This window comes from Zophobas morio, unplaced genomic scaffold, assembly GCF_036711695.1.
Source record: "Zophobas morio isolate AGI-343-1 ecotype UQ-CSIRO unplaced genomic scaffold, CSIRO_AGI_Zmor_V1 ptg000026l, whole genome shotgun sequence".
NCBI classification, from domain to species: Eukaryota; Metazoa; Arthropoda; class Insecta; order Coleoptera; family Tenebrionidae; genus Zophobas; species Zophobas morio.
Genome location: NW_026972131.1, coordinates 14,407,175 through 14,426,900, shown reverse-complemented (window position 1 = coordinate 14,426,900; position 19,726 = coordinate 14,407,175). Strand labels below are relative to the sequence as shown.

Sequence of the window (19,726 nt, the reverse complement as noted above, 5' to 3'; positions counted from 1 at the left end):
TCGGATTTTTTTGATTTTTGATTTTTAATTTTTCCATTTTTCAATTTTTCGGTTTTCCACTTTTCGAATAAAACAGTTCGAAAAATGCAAAAATTGTAAATGTGAAAAAAAATGAAAAAACAAAAAGTATAAAATGAAAACTTTGAAAAATCTAAAAATTGGAAATCAACTTGAAAAATTGAAAACTGAGAAACTTAACGGAAAAAACGAAAAATTGTAAAATTGAAAATCAAAGAAATCGGAAAATGAGTCAATTGAGAAATCCAAAAATTGCAAAATTGAAAAATTTAAAAATTGGAAAATCAAGGAATTGAAAAATCAAAGTTTGAGAGTTTGAAAAATTAAATAAACCAAAAATTTCAAATTGAAAAAATTATTAAAAAAATAAAGGAAATGAAAAAACGAAAAATTGTGATATAAAATCGAAAAACTGAAAGTTAAAAAATCAGAAAAATAAATGATAAAAATCAAGAACTTGAAAATTTGAGAGTTGAGTTTTTCGTTTTTTCAATTATTGATTTGCAGTTTTTCTGGTCTATTGAAGTAAATTAGAATTTAAAAATTTTTAAAATTTTTCAATTTTACGGATTTAGAATTTTTCCATTTTTCAATTATGTATTGAATTTGAAACTATGTATTTCATTCATTCGAGTTTTAATTTTATTAAATTTTTCGATTTTTCAATTATTGGATATTAAAACTATTTCATTTATTCAATTTTTAGTGCTTAATTTTCTCGAATTTAATTTTTCAGTTTTTCGACTACAATTTTGACGATTCTATAGTTCTTCGGTTTTACAATTTTTATCTCGGTCTTCCAATTTTTCGGTTTTTAGGTTTCCCAATTTTTAGTTTTTCAATGTTGCAATTTTTCATTTCTTCAATTTTTTCCAATTTTTTGTTTTTTTATTTTTAATTTTTAGATTTTTCAAATGCAAAAATTGTAAAATTGAAAAAAAACTGACAATACAAAAAGTATAAAATGAAAACTTTGAAAAATCTAAAATTTGGAAATCAAATTGAAAAAATGAGTTAAATGAGAAATCCAAAAATTGCAAAATTTGAAAATTTAAAAATTTTTTGAAAATAGAAAATGCAAAGATTGAAAATTTGAAAAATTACATAAACGGAAAAATATCAAACAAAAAACATTATTAAAAAAATAAAGGAAACGAAAAAACGCAAAATTGTGATATAAAATCGAAAACCTGAAAATTAAAAAACAGGAAAAATGTAAGATAAAAATCAAGAACTTGAAAAATCGAGAGTTGAATTTTTAAGTCTCTCGATTTTTAGTTTTTCATTGTTTCAATTTTTCGTTTCTTTAATTCTTCGATTTGCAATTTTTCGATTTTCCACTTTTTCGGTTTTGCAGTTTTTCGATTTAACATTTTTCTGTTTTTCAACTTTTCGAATAAAAAAATTGGAAAAATGCAAAAATTGTAAAACTGAAAAAATCTATAACTTGGAAATTGAGAAGCTTATTGGAAAAAACTAAAAAATTAATATACTGAAAATTAAAGTTAATTGAGAAATCCAAAATTGCAAACTTGAAAAACTGATTAAACGAAAAAATATCACATCGAAAAAATCATTAAAAAAATAAAGAAAATGAAGAAATGAAAAATTATGACACAAAATGGAAAAATTGTAAATCGAAAAATTAAACAAACGAAAAATTAAAAATTTGGAAGTCGAAAATTTGAAAAACTGAAAAAATTAAAGTTGAAAAAAGAAAAATTATGAAAACGAAACACTGGAAAATGATAAAATTGAAGAGATAAAGAAAACGAAATAATGAAAAATTGTGATAACAAAAATTATAAAATAAAAAAAGGAAAAACGAAAAATTGTGATATCAAAAAATTAAAGAAAATTTGACAATTTGGGTCCAGTAGTTTCGGAGATTATCTGCCTAACAAAAATTCGGTCAGTCGGCAGACCTATTGTTTCGTACGCTAGGGGTCATGAACCGTCGAGAAAACATAAAAGTATCTCGAAGCAAAAATCGTCCCGCCCCCAGAGTCCGCTAATCGAATTACCAGACTGCGTCCGTCTGACCTCTCGGCCGTAACCACGTGTGCACGATCATCTCCCTCGACACAACGGATTAATAATGGATGTTTTCCGTCCAAGTGGCACGTCCGATACCATCATATCGTTGTCGAGCTTTTAAGAGCGCTTTCGAGAAAAAATCGTCCGCCGCGGCTAGAAAGGAGGGATTTTTTCACGCCTGTCGTTCGTTTCGGATTCTCGCACTAACGAGTTGACGGAACGCGATAGCGCCGCCCCCCGTAATGCATCTGTTATGGATTTAATCCGTCATAATATAAACCATAACAGTTTGTTGTTGGTGGGAATTGAGTCCAGATTGCTTCTCTTGACGTCGCGTCGTGACAAACAACAGACGTCGCTTGTGGAATTGATAAAAATTGTCGAGTTTGAATTTTTGCGGCGAGAATGAAGAAAAATTATGGGAGGTGCTTAGCGGGAGTACATTTTGCTATATAACAAAAATATATAAATTTACCATCAGTAATAGTCCGGTTTAAGTTTTAGAAACCCGAGATTGGAAAATATGGGCACGTACGCCCACAATAAATAACGTATCGGATGCGATAACCGGAAACATAGTGGGGCGGATGCAAAAGGACCGAAAAGGGTTTTATTTATCTCAAAGGTGCTTTTACCGTGCACGCCATACGAGCTTTAATGTATGTTGATTCGCCTTGATGTTCAGATTATAAGGAGCTTTCCCGACAATAAGCTTACGTGCGAAATGCATGCACTAGGTCAGGACAACATGCAGCGAGGATTTGCGACAAACGCAATCCCTCACGTCTTATCCGCGCCAGTGCACGGATCATCCCCGATAATAATTTCCGCGAGTTATGAACCCCCGGAAAGAAGCTCGTCCGGAACGCACTCTCGAATCCTCTTACGGCCGATCTCGAATCAGCAAGGATAATTTCGGCTGTCTGTCCCTTGTCGGCGCTTCCGATTAATTTTAAAACAAAGAAAGTCTTCTTTACGACGACCCTGCCTCGATCTCGGTCCGAATTTATTTATCTTTCAATTTCCCCGTTTATCGTTATTCAAAACAGTTTTCGCCCGGCGCGACGGTCCCTTTGACGTCGTTATTATCGTCTGTCCATTGTGGAAATCCCTAGGAAATTTGAACGGACCGGAATTTCCGGGCGCGCAAACCCGGCCGCCGCCGCCGCGCAACTTTAAATTAAAGTTGCAAATTTTCCGGGTGATTTGTCAAACCAATTAAATTATCTTATTCGAGATGGAGTCGTCGAAAAGTAAAAATTCCGTTATTAATCGATGAGCTCGCCTCCCGGAGTTATTTATTTTTTACGGGCGCGTAGGAAGTCGATCATTTCTTTTTTTCGTTCCGAGAGCTTAGACGGTATTATTTTATCGTTTCAAGCTGGATCAGGGAGCAGAGTTGTTTTTATTCGAGAGACGGCTCATCCCTTGTATAAATTTTTTTCGAGCTTCCGCAGGAACTAAACGTTTTCTTCCCTCTGTACGGTTAACCCCGGACGGTTAACTGATTTAAGAGTATCGCTGGATATACCGGACCATCTCGATAGCGGCCGGACCGAACCGGAAAGTTCATACGGGGAATCCTTATTTATTATCCGAGAGTCCTCGCGCCGCGTCCATATATCCTCGATTCAGATTCGTGCCTGTTCTCCGGAAAACATCGCCCGGACAAAGTTTGCCGACTCAGCACGAACGCTCGCACGTTATGAGAGCTCAAATTTAATTTTTATTTTGGGTGATTACCTTTGTGTTTTGCAAGCGCGTTCCTTCTTAACGAAAATGTAATTGCCGGGATGGATTTTTTGCACGACTTGGCTTCGTTCCAGACCTGTCGTTATGCCAATGTAAACGCTGTTTGCGCTTCGGTTCTTATCAGTCCGTTATGATTATTTTTAAAGAGGGTTTTAACAACATGTGTGCTGACGGATTCAACACAGAATACATTTACAGGAACCTCCCATCAGGGACGGCCACGTCAAGGCAATCCCGCACCCAGATGACGATGTCTTCCATTTGAAATAAGGAATTTTCTCGAAAGAAAGTGTAAATTTTAATTTTAAAATAATTAATCAAATAGGACTTCAGTTTTGAATTTTCCACAATATTTCGACAAACTCTGGCTACGTCACATTAAAGGGCAGCAACTTTGAACTTGCTTAGAATAAAAAATGTTATTAATAAAAAAATGAATATTTTAGTTCGGTTAGGGCAAGTCAGGTCAGGTCAGGTTAATCAGACCAATTTATTGATATTATAATTACATATTCTTTCATTTTTCAATTTTTCCATGTTTCGGTTTGATAGTTCTTCGTTTTTCCAACTTCAATTTTTAAAATTTTTCCATTTCTTGACTTTCAAATTTTTCGATTTGCAATTTTTCGATATGACAATTTAAATAGTTTAGTTTTTTTATTTTTCAATTTTTAATTTTTGAGTTTTCATTTTCTCTGTTTATTAATTTTCTTTCGATTTTATAATGTTTCCTTTGTCCATTCAATTTTTCAGTCTTAGATTTTTCAGTTTCTCGCTCCTCCAGTTTTTGAATTTTTCAATTTTTGGCGTTTCTAAATTTTTGATTTTTCGATTTTCTGAATTTTTCAATTCTTCGATTTTTTGTTTGATGATTTTGTGTTCTCGATTTTCCAATCCTTCAATTCTTCAATATTTCGATATTTTAATTTTTCGATTTCTCATTTTTTTTATTTTTCCGAGTTTTTAAATTTTGGGTTTTTCAATTTTTTGATGTTTCGAGATCTTTCAACTTCTCGAGATTTCAACGTTTGGATTATTCGACTGTTCAATTTTGCAATTTTTCACAAATGTATTTGACTTTTCTTTTTCTTTTTTTTTAGTTTTAAATTTTTCAATTTTGCAGTTTTTAATTTTTCGATTTTAGGCAATTTTGATTTTTCTATTTTTGGACTTCTCGACATTTCGATTTCTTGATTTTTTCAAACTTCAATTTCTGGATGGTCGGGTTTTTGAAATTTTTAGATACTTATTTCAATTTTTGTTTCTTCAATTTTTCCATTTCGATATGACTATTTAAATTTTTTTTATTTATTTTTTCAATTTTTGATTTTTCATTTTTCATTTTTCCGGTTTATTAATTTTCATTTTCTCAATTTTATATCACAATTTTTCGTTTTTCCTTTTCTTTTATTTTTCCAATGTTTTGTTCGATTTTATAATTTTTCGTTTTTCATCTATTCAATTTTTCAGTTTCTCCCTCTTCCAGTTTTTAAATTTTTGGATTTCTCGATTAACCTATTTTATTTTTCAACTTTTACATTTCTCGTTTTTCGATTTTTTGATTTTCTGAATTTTTCAATTCTTCGATTTTTGTTTGATGATTTTGCGTTCTCGATTTTCCAATTCTCCGATTCGATGTTTTAATTTTTCGATTTCTCAATTTTTTGATTTTTTAATTGTTTAATTTTTCAATTTTCCGAGTTTTTAAATTTTGGGTTTTTCAATTATTTGATGTTTCGAGATCTTTCAACTTCTCGAGATTTCAACGATTGGATTATTCGACTGTTCAATTTTGCAATTTTTCACAAATGTATTTGATTTTTCTTTTTCTTTTTTTTAATTTTTAATTTTTCAATTTTGCAATTTTTAATTTTTCGATTTTGGGCAATTTTGATTTTTCTATTTTTGGACTTCTCGACATTTCGATTTCTTGATTTTTTCATCTTTCAATTTCTGGATGGACGGGTTATTGAAATTTTTAGATACTTATTTCAATTTTTGTTTCTTCAATTTTTCCAATTCGATATGACTATTTAATTTTTTTTTTATTTTTTATTTTTTCAATTTTTAATTTCTCATTTTTCATTTTTCCGGTTTATTAATTTTCATTTTCACAATTTTTCGTTTTTTCTTTTCTTTTATTTTTCCAATGTTTTGTTCGATTTTATAATTTTTCGTTTTTCATCTATTCAATTTTTCAGTTTCTCCCTCTTCCAGTTTTTAAATTTTTGGATTTCTCGATTAACCTATTTTATTTTTCAACTTTTGTATTTCTCGTTTTATGATTTTTTGATTTTCTGAATTTTTCAGTTCTTCGATTTTTGTTTAATGATTTTGCGTATTCGATTTTCCAATTTTCCGATTCGATGTCCTAATTATTCGATTTCTCAAGATTTTGATTTTTCAGTTCTTTAATTTTTCAATTTTCCGAGTTTTTAAATTTTGGATTTTTCAATTTTTTGATGGTCGAGATCTTTCAACTTCTCGAGATTTCAACGTTTGGATTATTCGACTGTTCAGTTTTTCAAATTTTCACAAATGTATTTGATTTTATTTTTTCTTTTTTTTAATTTTTCAATTTTGCAATTTTTAATTTTTCGATTTTGGGCAATTTTGATTTTTCTATTTTTGTACTTCTCGACATTTCGATTTCTTCATTTTTTCATCTTTCAATTTCGGATGGTCCGGTTTTTGAAATGTTTAGATACTATTTCAATTTTTCGATTTTCCGATTTTTCAGATCTTAGATTTTCCTATTTCTCAATTTTTCGATGTTTCAGTTACACGATTTTTCAACTTTCGATTTCTCGATTTCTAATTTTTTTTAATTTTTGGCGTTCCTACATTTTCGGAGTAAAATAAGGTGAGCAAAAGGGGTGTGCGTAATATAATGAAAGGAATACTCGGAAAAATAAGATACATTTTTAGGAAATGTTAACCTTAAGTATAATGTAGCAATATTTGTTCAATAATAACAAATTAAATCAATCAAATACTATTTGTTTAATTTTTGAAATGGTTTGAAAGACTTTTGGGGACTCCAAGTACCTGATTTTTCAAGTGGTTTTAAAGAATCTGGGGGATTTATTGTATTGATTTTTTAAGTGGTTTGAAAGAATCTCGGGGACTCCTTTTACCTGATTTTTGAAGTAGTTTGAAAGAATCTCGGGGACGCCTTTTGTCCGGCTTTTGATGTGGTTTTAAAGAATCTCAGGGACTCCTTTTACTTGATTTTTGAAGTGGTTTGAAAGAATCTCGGGACTCCTTTTACCTGATTTTTGAAGTAGTTTGAAAGAATGTCGGGGATGCCTTTTGTCTGGTTTCTGATGTGGTTTTAAAGAATCTCGGGGACTTCTTGTACTTGATTTTTGAAGTGGTTTGAAAGAATCTCGGGACTTCTTTTACCTGATTTTTGAATTAGTTTGAAAGAATGTCGGGGATGCCTTTTGTCTGATTTTTGTTGTGGTTTTAAAGAATCTCAGGGACTACTTTTACTTGATTTTTGAAGTGGTTTGAAATAATCTCGGGGACTCCTTTTACCAGATTTTTGAAGTAGTTTGAAAGAATCTCGGGGACGCCTTTTGTCTGATTTTTGATGTAGTTTTAAAGAATCTCGGGGACGCCTTTTGTCTGATTTTTGATGTAGTTTTAAAGAATCTCGGGGACGCCTTTTGTCTGATTTTTGATGTGGTTTTAAAGAATCTCGGGGACTACTTTTACCTGATTTTTGAAGTAGTTTGAAAGAATCCCGGGGATGCCTTTTGTCTGATTTTTGATGTGGTTTTAAAGAATCTCGGGGACTCCTTGTACTTGATTTTTGAAGTGGTTTGAAAGAATCTGGGGACTTCTTTTACCCGATTTTTGAAGTAGGTTGAAAGAATCTCGGGAAGTTCTTTGTACTTGATCTTTGAAGTGGTTTGAAAGAATCTCGGGGACTCCTTTTACCAGATTTTGAAGTAGTTTGAAAGAATCTCGGGGACGTCTTTTGTCCGGCTTTAGAAGTAGTTTGAAAGAATCTCGGGGACGTATTTTGTTTGATTTTTGATGTAGTTTAAAAGAATCTCGGGGACTCCTTGTATTTGATTTTGAAGTGGTTTGAAAGAATCTTGGGGACTCCTTTTACCAGATTTTTGAAGTAGTTTGAAAGAATCTCGGGGACGCCTTTTACCTGATTTTTGAAGTAGTTTGAAAGAATCTCGGAACTCCTTTTGTCTGGCTTTTGAAGAGGTTTGAAAAAATCTTGGGGACTTCTTTTGTCTGATTTTTGATGTGGTTCTGAAAAATCTCAGGGACTTCTTTGTACTTGATTTTTGAAGTGGTTTGAAAGAATCTCGGGGACTCCTTTTACCAGATTTTTGAAGTAGTTTGAAAGAATCTCGGGGACATCTTTTGTCTGATTTTTGATGTGGTTCTGAAGAATCTCGGGGACTTTTTGTACTTGATTTTTGAAGTGGTTTGAAAGAATCTCGGGGACTCCTTTTACCTGATTTTTGAAGTAGTTTGAAAGAATCTCGGGGACGCCTTTTACCTGATTTTTGAAGTAGTTTGAAAGAATCTCGGGGACTCCTTTTGTCTAGCTTTTGAAGTAGTTTGAAAAAATCTCGGGGACTTTTTTGTACTTGATTTTTGAAGTGGTTTGAAAGAATCTCGGGGACTCCTTTTACCAGATTTTTGAAGTAGTTTGAAAGAATCTCGGGGACATCTTTTGTCTGATTTTTGATGTGGTTCTGAAGAATCACGGGGACTTTTTTGTACTTGATTTCTGAAGTGGTTTGAGAGAATCTCGGGGACTTCTTTTACCTGATTTTTGAAGTAGTTTTAAAGAATCTCGGGGACGCATTTTGTTTGATTTTTGAGGTGGTTCTGAAGAATCTCGGGAACTTCTTTGTACTTGATTTTAGAAGTGGTTTGAAAGAATCTCGGGGACTCCTTTTACCTGATTTTTGAAGTAGTTTGAAACAATCTCGGGGACGCCTTTTGTCTGATTTTTGATGTGGTTTTAAAGAATCTCGGGGACTCCTTGTACTTGATTTTTGAAGTGGTTTGCAAGAATTTCGAGGCTCCTTTTACCAGATTTTTGAAGTAGTTTGAAAGAATCTCGGGGACGCCTTTTGTCTGATTTTTGATGTGGTTCTGAAGAATCTCGGGGACTTTTTTGTACTTGATTTTCGAAGTGGTTTGAAAGAACCTCGGGGACTCCTTTTACCTGATTTTTGAAGTAGTTTGAAAGAATCTGGGAGACGCCTTTTGTCTTGCTTTTGAAGTGGTTTGAAAAAATCTGGGGGACTTCTTTTGTCTGGTTTTTGAAGTGGTTTGAAAGAATCTCGGGGACTCCTTTTACCTGCTTTTTGAAGTAGTTTGAAAGAATCTTGGGGACTCGTTTTGTGTTAATTTTGAAGTAGTTTTAAAGAATCTCGGGGATTGTTTGTGCCTGATTTTGAAGTAGTTTGAAAAAATCTCGGGGTGTACTTTTGTTTTGATTTTGAAGTGGTTTGAAAGAATCTCGGTGACTCCTTTTGTCTGATTTTTGAAGTGGTTTGAAAGAATATTGGTGATCCCTTGTCATGTTTTGGGAATAATTTGAAAAAATCTCGGAGGGAAAATTTAGTCAGGCGCCTGAAATTCCGAAATTTTACTTCATTTAAAAGTATATAAAATTCGAATCAGAACACTGCTGTTGTTCGCACCCTTTCTATGACAAGGAGCATGATTAATAAATTAATATTTTTGAATTTTTTAATGTGATTTTAACGGTTATTACCCGTGAATCGCCCTGTATATCCGGTCCGCTTTCCCCCGTTACGTGTTAATACCGATAGCGATGACTATAATAGTTTGCGGGCAGTTTACTTTAAACTTCCCTGTTCGCGAAACTTTCCGCCAGGATCATCGGCGGCGCAACGAAACGATGTTGAGAACCGACAGTTTTCCGCATAATTAATTCCCCGGGCATCAATCAAAACCGGGATCTCCGGATTTCAGGCTCCCAAAAGATGCAATCTTTTCGCGTTTGACAGTCGACGTCAAAATGTCAGCGCGAAGATGAGGTGGATGGCCGGAAAACGGGGGAGAAACTTACTCATTCCGAGTTGCCTCGTTATCGCCGCGACGCTTATACGCCCAAAGTACGCCTAAAAATTCCGACGAGATCGTCTTCCTACTCCCAAACCCCAAATTGAATTGATTCCGGTGTACGTTTACAAGCGATTCCATTAATTATGCCGTTATTAACCCGGACGATAAGCCGCGATTCCCGAACTCAATTTCGAAGACGGGCGAGGCGAGTTTGCTATTTTTCGTATAGCGCGCAAAATGAAAAAATCACGAGCCCCGAAATTTCAGCGGCGGCCCTAATTGGCAAACAAATTTTCGGCGCGTCGAAAAACGTGCGGCCGTTTAATTTCCCATTTCAGCAACAAGTGCGATGACCGGAATCGCTAGACCGAATTTTCACATACTGCGAACTGTCATCGTGACTTCGAGGAGTTTTGACGTTTTCACTTGAATCTATCCCAGGAGTCCCGGTGGAGTTCGGACTTTCGCCGGCCCGGAAATTCCCGATATGACCAGGTGCCCGGAAGCAACAAAGCGCGTAAATTATTTAACACCGAGGCTAAACTAATGAAGTCGCCTGCACCTAATGGGATTAGGTCGGGGCAGGCTGCCTAGGCCGGGATAAAGCCGCCGGCGTTTGCAAAGCAACTCCTGGAGTTCTTTTTAATCGAAAATCAAGATTCCCGAAGTAGTGCGGAATTTCCACATGCAGATAGTTTAGCCAAAAACGCTTCGCTCCCAATTAAAATCGAAGGACCCGGGTCACCACAAACCTCCTCAAGAATGCATTAATCCCACTAAACCGCAAATCCTCAGTCTGATGGAACGTCCGCCCCCTCTCCCCCGAGATGTCTTCGCGACGCGTCAGCCGAGCACAGAAGCGTCCAAAGTTTGGAGTTTTCTCAGGGGCTCAGCACGTGGCAGATGCTAGATTAGCGGTTTAAGACAATTAACGTTGCAGAGAGGCACCTGTCTCCCTCGCAGCGGAGGAAGGCCGGCATCGTCGCCGCCACCACCAGATTTAGTTAATCTCGCTCTAAGAACATATTCACACAATTCCGGATTAACAACTCGTCGTAGAACTCGAGCCGCATATTAAACGGAGGGCGAGCGGCTCGAGATTAGTCCCTCCAAACACTGTCACTATTATCATTATTATTTATATTGTTGTAAGTTGGTAGTAGATCGTCGATATATACAAAAAAGGATCGAAGAGTCAGCACTGACCCTTGTGGAGCTCCACTATTATAAACGAGTCGGGTAGGGGCAGTTACGCGAGCAGATCTGACCAGGAACGTTACCGTAAGCCCGGCGTAGCGAAAAAAATAATTTCGCTGGTAAGCTCGAGATTATTGCGCTTTATGTGCGGTTTCTCGGATTCTGTCCGAAGTGTAACGGCGTCTGGGGTCGATGTTCCGGACATAATTCGTGCTTCATTTGGATTTGTGTTGACTCGGAACGACGGGGATACTTTATTTATGATGTTTGCTGTGTGATGGGCGCTGGCACGAGTTTACTACGCTTTTGTGGGAGGACTTTAGGCAAAAAGTAAGCCGCGATAACGGATGGGAGGGATAAAGTGTGCATCGGGCTGCACTCGGGAAAAATATGGATGCGGTTAAGCCGTGATGGATTAGAGTGGCATCATTCGGCGGAGTTAAACAAGGTTGGGATTTGATCTACAACGCGAATGTGTGTCAGGATTCTGCAGAAATTCTTGTACGTTTTTTAAACGAGGTTTAAAAATTGTATTGGAATGATTTGGCGTCTTACCTCGGTGGCGCCCCACCGTCCGGCTGCCCGTGTAAGAGGGGATTACTCACCTACTATAAATCGGCCTATGGAAGTCGTTGGTGACGTCACAACAACTGCAACAAGAACACACAATGAGGAAACTGGCATTAACAACTGAGTAAATGTTATCTAATTAGTATAGCGGAAATGCACCGAAGAGCAATTTGTTCTTGGCAGCATTGGCAGGCAATTCGCCAGGTATTCGTGACGTACTGCCTGCCAGTACTAAGTGCATCGATAAAAGCGTCCGAGAGGAAAGGCCGCAGGGATTTGGCATTGTCGCTTCCGCAGATCCGCGCACCGACTGACGGCTCCGTCTGCGTGTTCTTTGGGATGCTGATCCTCTTATGTACTAGAGTGAAAATCCAATTAACCTCAACACAGCCGGGGACTGCAAGAACAAGCCGGGCTGGTGTTTCATATATTGCGATTCGGTGAATCCATCACACGGCCGACACATATCCTCCCACATATTGGCCGATAAGTGCTGGCGATTTCCAATGGAATGAGAGACACTATGAATTTTGAGACTGGGACAAAAAACTACGAAATATTCACACGACCTCACGGAAATTTCATACGTCAACGTTATTTTGGAATTTTGACAATGTCGCTATGGATATTAGAAGGCTGCGAAAAACAAACGCGGCAGAGGGATGGGGATTTTTGCAAAAAATTCGATTTAAAAGTAGCCCAGGGTGGTGAATCTAGACCATTTTCACTGCTTTTTGTGCTAGAAAAAGAACAGTTTCTTAAATATTATGAGCTTAAATTTTTTGTTGAACACTGAAGTGAAGACTTTCTAATAAATATATTCTAAAGCTGTTGATAATTAAGTTTAACTCTTGAACTACGAACGTTCACGTAAACTTTAAAAATATTGCAAATTTTGAAATTTTTGGAAATTTTCGGGATTTAAAAATTCAAGTCGAAATTTAATTTTACGCAAGAATATATATTTTAAGAGTTATTAAGAAATTTATGCCGGATATTAAATATTTTAGGAGAACTTATAAGCGTTTACTTAAATATTATGACTTTCTGAATAAAATGGGAAACACAGTGTTCAAGCAAGGTAAATTATAACTTTTTAGTCTAATTTGAACTACTTAATTTTTTTGTCGAAAAAGGCTTTTTTCTCCCTTATTTGAGAAAATTCGTCAAAGAGAAGCACAAATTGGTGATTAGGAGAAAATTGTCCGTCAGATAAATATAATTGACCAACTTTCATGTTCTTTATAAAAATGATTCCTTCATAATTTGAACAGTTATTATGAAAATAAGCAAAAATTTGTGATTCTGAGAAGCTTTTCCATCAAACTGGCGCTTCTTGGGACCGTTTTAACATATTTTAATTTTATTGTAAAAATGGTGGATGCGCCGAGACAACAATTTATTTTCAGAGTATTTATCTACAAAATTGTTAGGAAATTTCTGCAGGAGATGATTTATTTCAGAAGAAATTATGCTTTTCTTTGGATATCATGGTTTTCTGAACAAAATACCAAAACATCCACAGAATCGAAACAAAATAATAAACATTTTTTTAGTGTAGTTTGAGCAATATTATATTTTTCCTAAAAGGGCGTTTTTGTCTTTTATTTGAGGAAACCCAACAAAAAGAAGCACAGATTTGCTTAAAGCTAGCATTATAAATTCGTATTTCCCTTTATAATTTGAACAGTTATTATGAGATTAAGCAAAAATTCGTGATTCTGAGAAGATTTTACATCAAACTGACGCTTCGTAGGACCGATGTAACAGATTTTAAGTTAGTGTAAAAATGGTGGATGCGCCGGGCTAACAATTTATTTTAGGAGTGTTTATGTAAAAAACTGTTGGGACATTTCCACTGGAGATGATTTATTTCAGAGGAAATTATGTTTGTCTTTGAATATCATCTCATTCTGAACAAAATACCAAAACATTTACAGAATGGAAAGAATTTAATATAATTTTTTTTTAGATAAATTTGCGCAACAATATTATTTTCCTAAAATGGCGTTTTTGTCCTTAATTTGAGGAAACTCGACAAAGAGAAGAGCAGATCGGTGATTTTGAAGAAATTTTCCGAAAGACAAATCCCCTTTTGGTGCGAATTGTCCAACTTTAATGTTCTGTATAAAAATGCCAAATGCAAAATTATAAAATCGCATTTTTCTCGATAATTTGGACAACTAACACGGAAATAAACAAAATTTTTAATTTTGTGCGAATGTGGTGGATGCGCCGGGACAACAATGTATTTTGAAAATATTAAATTCGTTTTAAGAATTTTTAAGAAATTTCCTCAAAGTAAAAGCAATTATATTTCTTCTGAATATCATTATTTTCTAAACAAAATTACAAAAACGCCCTACTACTTGATGAGATAAGACTGATTTTGTCAAATGACGTACTTTTTAAGAAAACAGAGGGTGGGTGGGCGGGGCTAGTAATTTGCTAAGACAACAGTGATTTTGGCACATCACATATCGTCCAAGAAAAGAGAGGGCGGGTGGGCGGGGCTAGTACTTGCTAAAATAGGACTGATTTTGGCAAATGACATACCTTCTAAGAAAATAGAGGGTGGAGCTAGTACTTGCTCAAATAAGACTGATTTTGGCAAATGACATACCTTCTAAGAAAATAGAGGGCGGGTGGACGGGGCTAGTACTTGTTCAAATAAGACTGATTTTGGGAAATGACATACCTTGTAAGAAAATAGGGGGCGGGTGGGCTGGGCTAGCACTTGCTAAAATAAAACTGATTTTGGGAAATGATATACAAAGTCATTTTGCTTGACCAGAAAACTCCAGGGAATCGAATGGTACAAACGCGAAGTCTCTACCTTGGACTTGAAATGGATAAACTTAAAACATATTTTTTGAGACACGAAAAGAAACAGCATATTCAACAATTGACGGCAAAAATGAATTCAACGCTATAAAATTAGTCTTGAAACTAGATTAGCGGAATTTAATTTTTTCACATTTTTATCAACAAAAAAAATTGGATATCGACCGTTTCAAATTAACCAAAACAAAATAATATACTTTTTTTTACTCTTATTTGACCAACATTATTTTTTTTTCTAAATGGGCGTTTTTGTCCATTATTTGAGAAAACCCAACAAGAGAACCGCAGATTTAGTGATTTTGAGAAATTTCTCCATAAGATTAATCCCCTTTGGGCCCGAATTGACAAATTTTAAAGTACTTTATAAAAATGGTAAGCATTATAAAATCGTATTTTCCTTCATAATTTGAACTGCCATTATGAAAACAAACAAAAATTCGTGATTCTGAGAAGATTTCCCATCTAACTGACCCTTAGTAGGACCGAATTAATAGATTTAAATGTTAGTGTAAAAATGGTGGATGCGCCGGGTTAACAATTTATTTTAAGAGTGTTTTTTTAAAAAATTGTTACGACATTTTAATTGGAGATGATTTATTTCAGAAGAAATTATGTTTATCTTTGAATAAAATGGCATTCTGAATAAAATACCAAAAACATTCACAGAATGGAAAGAAAATAATATAATTTTTTTTAGTCAAATTTGCCCAACAATTTTTTTTTTCTAAAAGGGCATTTTTGTCTTTTATTTGAGAAAACCCGACAAAGAGAAGAGCAGATCGATGATTTTGAGGAAATTTTCCGAAAGAGAAATCCTCTTTTGGTACGAATTTTCCAACTTTAATGTTCTCTATAAAAATGCCAAATGTGGAGTTATAAAATCGCATTTTTCTCGATAATTTGAACAACTAATACGAAAATAAGCAGATATTCGTGATCCTGATAAAATTTTGAATTTTGTACAAAAATGATGGGTGCGCCGGGAGAACAATTTATTTTGAAAACATTTGTTTTAAGAATTTTTAAGAAATTTCCTCAAAGTAAAAACAATTATATTTTTCCTGAATATCATTATTTTCTAAACACAATTACAAAAACGTCCTACTACTACTTGCTGAGATAAGACTGACTTTGGCAAATGACGCACCTTCTAATAAAACAGAGGGCGGGTGGGCGGGGCTATTAATTTGCTAAGACAACACTGATTTTGGCAAATCACACACCTTCTAAGAAAATAGAGGGCGGGTGGGCGGGAATAGCACTTGATAAAATAAGACTGATTTTGGGAAATGATGTACCTTCTACGAATATTTTTTGAGACACGAAATTAAAGGGCATTTCGGTGGAAATCGAGTTCATATTTAACAACTAACGACAAGAATTAATTCTACCCTAAAAAATTAGTCTAGGAACTAGACAAGAATTTTATTTTTTCACATTTTTTTCGCCCAAAAAAAAATTTTGGATATCGCCCGTTTCAAATTATCTCTGTTGATGAGACTTTCACGTTTCTCTATAATTTGAGTAATTAGCACGAAAATAAGTACATATTCGTGATCGTGATACGATTTCAGGTCACACTGACGCTTGTTAGGACCGGTTCAATAGGTTTTAATTTTTGTGGGAAAAATGGTGGATGCGCCGGTATAACAATTTATTTTAAGAGTATTTATTTAAAAAATTGTTGCAAAATTTTCACAGGAGATGATTTATTTCAGAAGAATTAATGCTTTCCTTTCGATATCATGGGTTTCTGAACAAAATACCAAAACATCCACAGAATCGCAACAAAATAATGTATCTCTTTTTAGTCTAATTTGAGCAACATTATTTTTTCCTAAAAGAGCGTTTTTGCCCTTAATTTGAGGAAATCCGACAAAGAGAAACACAGATTAGTGATTTTGAGAAATTTCTCCGAATTGACCAACTTTAAAGTACTTCGCAAAAAAGGTAAATCTAGCATTAGAAAATCGTGTGTTCCTTCAGAATTTGAACAGTTATTATGAAAATCAGCAAAAATTTGTGATCCTGAGAAGATTTCACATCAAACTGACGCTTCGTAGGACCGATTTAATGGATTTTAAGTTCGTGTAAAAATGGTGGATGCGCCGGGCTAACAATTTATTTTAGTGTTTATTTAAAAAATTGCTGCGACATTTTCATTGGAGACGATTTAAGTATTTCAGAAAAAATTATGTTTGTCTTTGAATATCATGGCATTCTGAACAAAATATCAAAACATTCACAGAATGGAAAGGAAATAACCATTTTTTTAGTCAAATTTGCGCAATATTAACTTTTTTCTTAAAAGGACGTTTTTGTCTTTTATTTGAGAAAACCAGACAAAAAGAAGAGCAGATGGGTGACTTTGAGGAAATTTTCCGAAAGACGAATCCCTTTTGGTCGGAATTGCCCAATTTTAATGTTCTATATAAAAATGCCAAAGGTAGAATGATAAAATCGCATTTTTCTCGATAATTTGACCAACTAACACGGAAATAAACACAAATTCGCGATCCTGACAAAATTTTTAATTTTGTGCGAAAATGTTGGATGCGCCGGGAGAACAATCTATTTTGAAAATATTAAATTTGTTTTAAGAATTTTTAAGAACTTTCCTCAAAGTAAAAGCAATTATATTTTTTCTGAATATCATTATTTTCTAAAGAAAATTACAAAAACTTCCTACTACTACTTGCTGAGATAAGACTGATTTTGGCATTGGACGTACTTTCCAAGAAACAGAGGGCGGGTGGGCGGGGCTAGTAATTGCTAAGACAACACTGATTTTGGCAAATCACTCACTTTCTAAGAAAATAGAGGGCGGGTGGGCGGGGCTAGTATTTGCTAAGATAGGACTGATTTTGGCAAATAACATACATTCTAGGAAAATAGAGGGCGGGTGGGCGGGTCTAGTATTTCCTCAAACAAGTCTGATTTTGGCAAATGACATACTTTCTAAGAAAATAGAGGGCGGGTGGGTGGGGCTAGTACTTGCTTAAATAAGACTGATTTTGGCAAACGATATACCTTCTAAAAATATAGAGGGCGGCCCACAAAGTCATTTTCTTTGACCAGAAAACTCCAGGGAATCGAATGGTACAAACGCGAAGTCTCTTGGAGTATTTTGAAATGGATAAATTTAAAACATATTTTTTATGACACAAAATGAAACGGCTTTTTGGTGGAAATCGAACTCATATTCAACAACTGACGACAAGAATGTATTCTACCCTGCAAAATAAGTCTAGAAACTAGACGGGAGTTTAATTTTTTCACATTTTTTCGCCCAAAAAAAAAATTTTGGTTATCGACCCTTTAATCTTAGTTAATTATATATATACTCTCACGTTTCTCGATAATTTGATTAATTAACACGAAAATAAGCAGATATTCCTGATCTTGATAAGATTTCACGTCAGACTGATCTAACAGGTTTTAAATTTTGTGTGAAAATAGAGGATGCGCCGAGATAATAATTTATTTGGAGAGTATTAATTTAAAAAATTGTAGCCAAATTTTTACACGAGATGGTTTATTTCATACGAAATTTCTCTTGTATAGTATTGCTTCCTGAGCAAAGTACTACAACATCCACAGAACCAAAACAACATAATATATTTTTTTTTATTTTAATATGACTAACATTAATTTTTTTCAAAAAGGGCGTTGTTCTCCTTTATTTGAGAAATTTTGACAAAGAGAAGCACAGATTGATGATTTGGAGAAAGTTTTCCGTCAAATAAATCTACTTTGGCTCCGAATTGACCAATTTTAATGTATTTTATAAAAGTGGTAAAGCAAAAATTACAAAATTGTATTTTCCTACATAATTTGAACAGCTATTATGACGATTACGAAAAATTCGTGGTTCTGAGAAGATTTCACATCAAACTGGCGCTTTTTGGGAACGATTTAACAAATTTTAATTCTAGTGTAAAAATGGAGGATGCGCCGGGACAACAATTTATTTTAAGAGGATTTACTTAAAAAGTTGTTACTAGATTTCCACAGGAGATGATTTACTTTAGAACAAAATAATGATTTCCTTTGGATATTGTGGCTTTCCGAACAAAATACCAAATATCCTCAGAATCGAAACAAAATAATATACCTTTTTTTCAGTCTAATTTGAGCAACATTATTTTTTTCCGAAAGGAGCGTTTTTCTCCCTCATTTCAGGAGACGCGACAAATAGAAGCACAGATTAGTGAGTTTGAGAAATTTCTCCACAAGATCAATTTTCTTTTGGCCCAGACTGACCAACTTTTAAGTACTTTATAAAAAAGGTAAAGCTTGAAATATAAAATTGTATTTTTCTTCATAATCCAGCTATAATGAAAATAAGCAATAATTCGTGATTCTGAGAAGATTTCACATCAAACTGGCGCTTCTTGGAATCGGTTTAACAGATTTTAATTTTAGTGTAAAAATGGTGGATGCGCCGGGCTAATAATTTATTTTAAGAATGTTTGTTTAAAAAATTGTAACGGAATTTCCACAGGAGATGATTAATTTCAGAAGAAATTATGCTTTCTGTTTGATATCATGGTTTTCTGAACAAAATATCAAAACATCCACAGAATCGAAATAAAATAATATACCGTTTTAGTCAAATTTGAGCAACATTATATTTTTTCATAATGGGGTGTTTTTGTCCTTTATTTGAGGAAACCCGACAAAGAGAAGAACAGACTGGTGATTTTGAGGGTATTTTCTGAGACATAAATCCCCTTTTGCCCCGAATTGACCAACTTTAATGTTCTCTATAAAAGTGGCGAAGGAGGAACTATAAAATCGCATTTTTCTTGATAATTTGAGGAACTAACACGAAAATAAGCAAACATTTGTGATCTCGATACGTTTTCACATCAGATTGACACTTGTTAGGGCCCGATTTAGAAGGTTTTAAATTTTTGTGTAACAATGGTGGATGCGCCGGGCTAACAATTTATTTTAAAAGTGTTTATTTAAAAAATTCTTACGAAATTTCTACAGGAGATGATTTATTTCAGAAGAAATTAAGCTTTCCTTTGGGTATCATGGCTTTCTGAAGAAAATATTAAAACATCCAGCGAATCGAAACTAAATAACTTACCTTTTTTAGTCTACTTTGCGCAATATTAATTTTTTCCTAGGGCGTTTTTGTCCTTTATTTGACGAGGTCCGACAAAGAGAAGAGATCAGTGATTTTGAGGAAATATTCCGAAAGATAAATTCTCGTGGCCTTAAT

General features: G+C 34.3%; 1 protein-coding gene across 4 annotated transcripts in view; it reads right to left on the bottom strand.

The window, feature by feature from the left end:
* LOC135136620 (CUGBP Elav-like family member 1-B) overlaps window positions 1–19,726 on the bottom strand; it is a 347,598-nt gene that overhangs the window by 208,599 nt on the left and 119,273 nt on the right. For 3 of the 4 annotated variants that reach the window (XM_064065986.1, XM_064065988.1, XM_064065989.1), the window contains one exon: window positions 11,685–11,729. Coding sequence is in view for 1 of the 4 variants with exons in the window: in XM_064065985.1 (XP_063922055.1) it covers window positions 11,685–11,729; window positions 12,030–12,127 (143 nt within the window). In the remaining 3 variants the exon portion in view is untranslated. Of the gene's footprint in view, window positions 1–11,684; window positions 11,730–12,029; window positions 12,257–19,726 lie in introns of those variants that run through there. The other variant, XM_064065985.1, reaches the window with a different exon arrangement.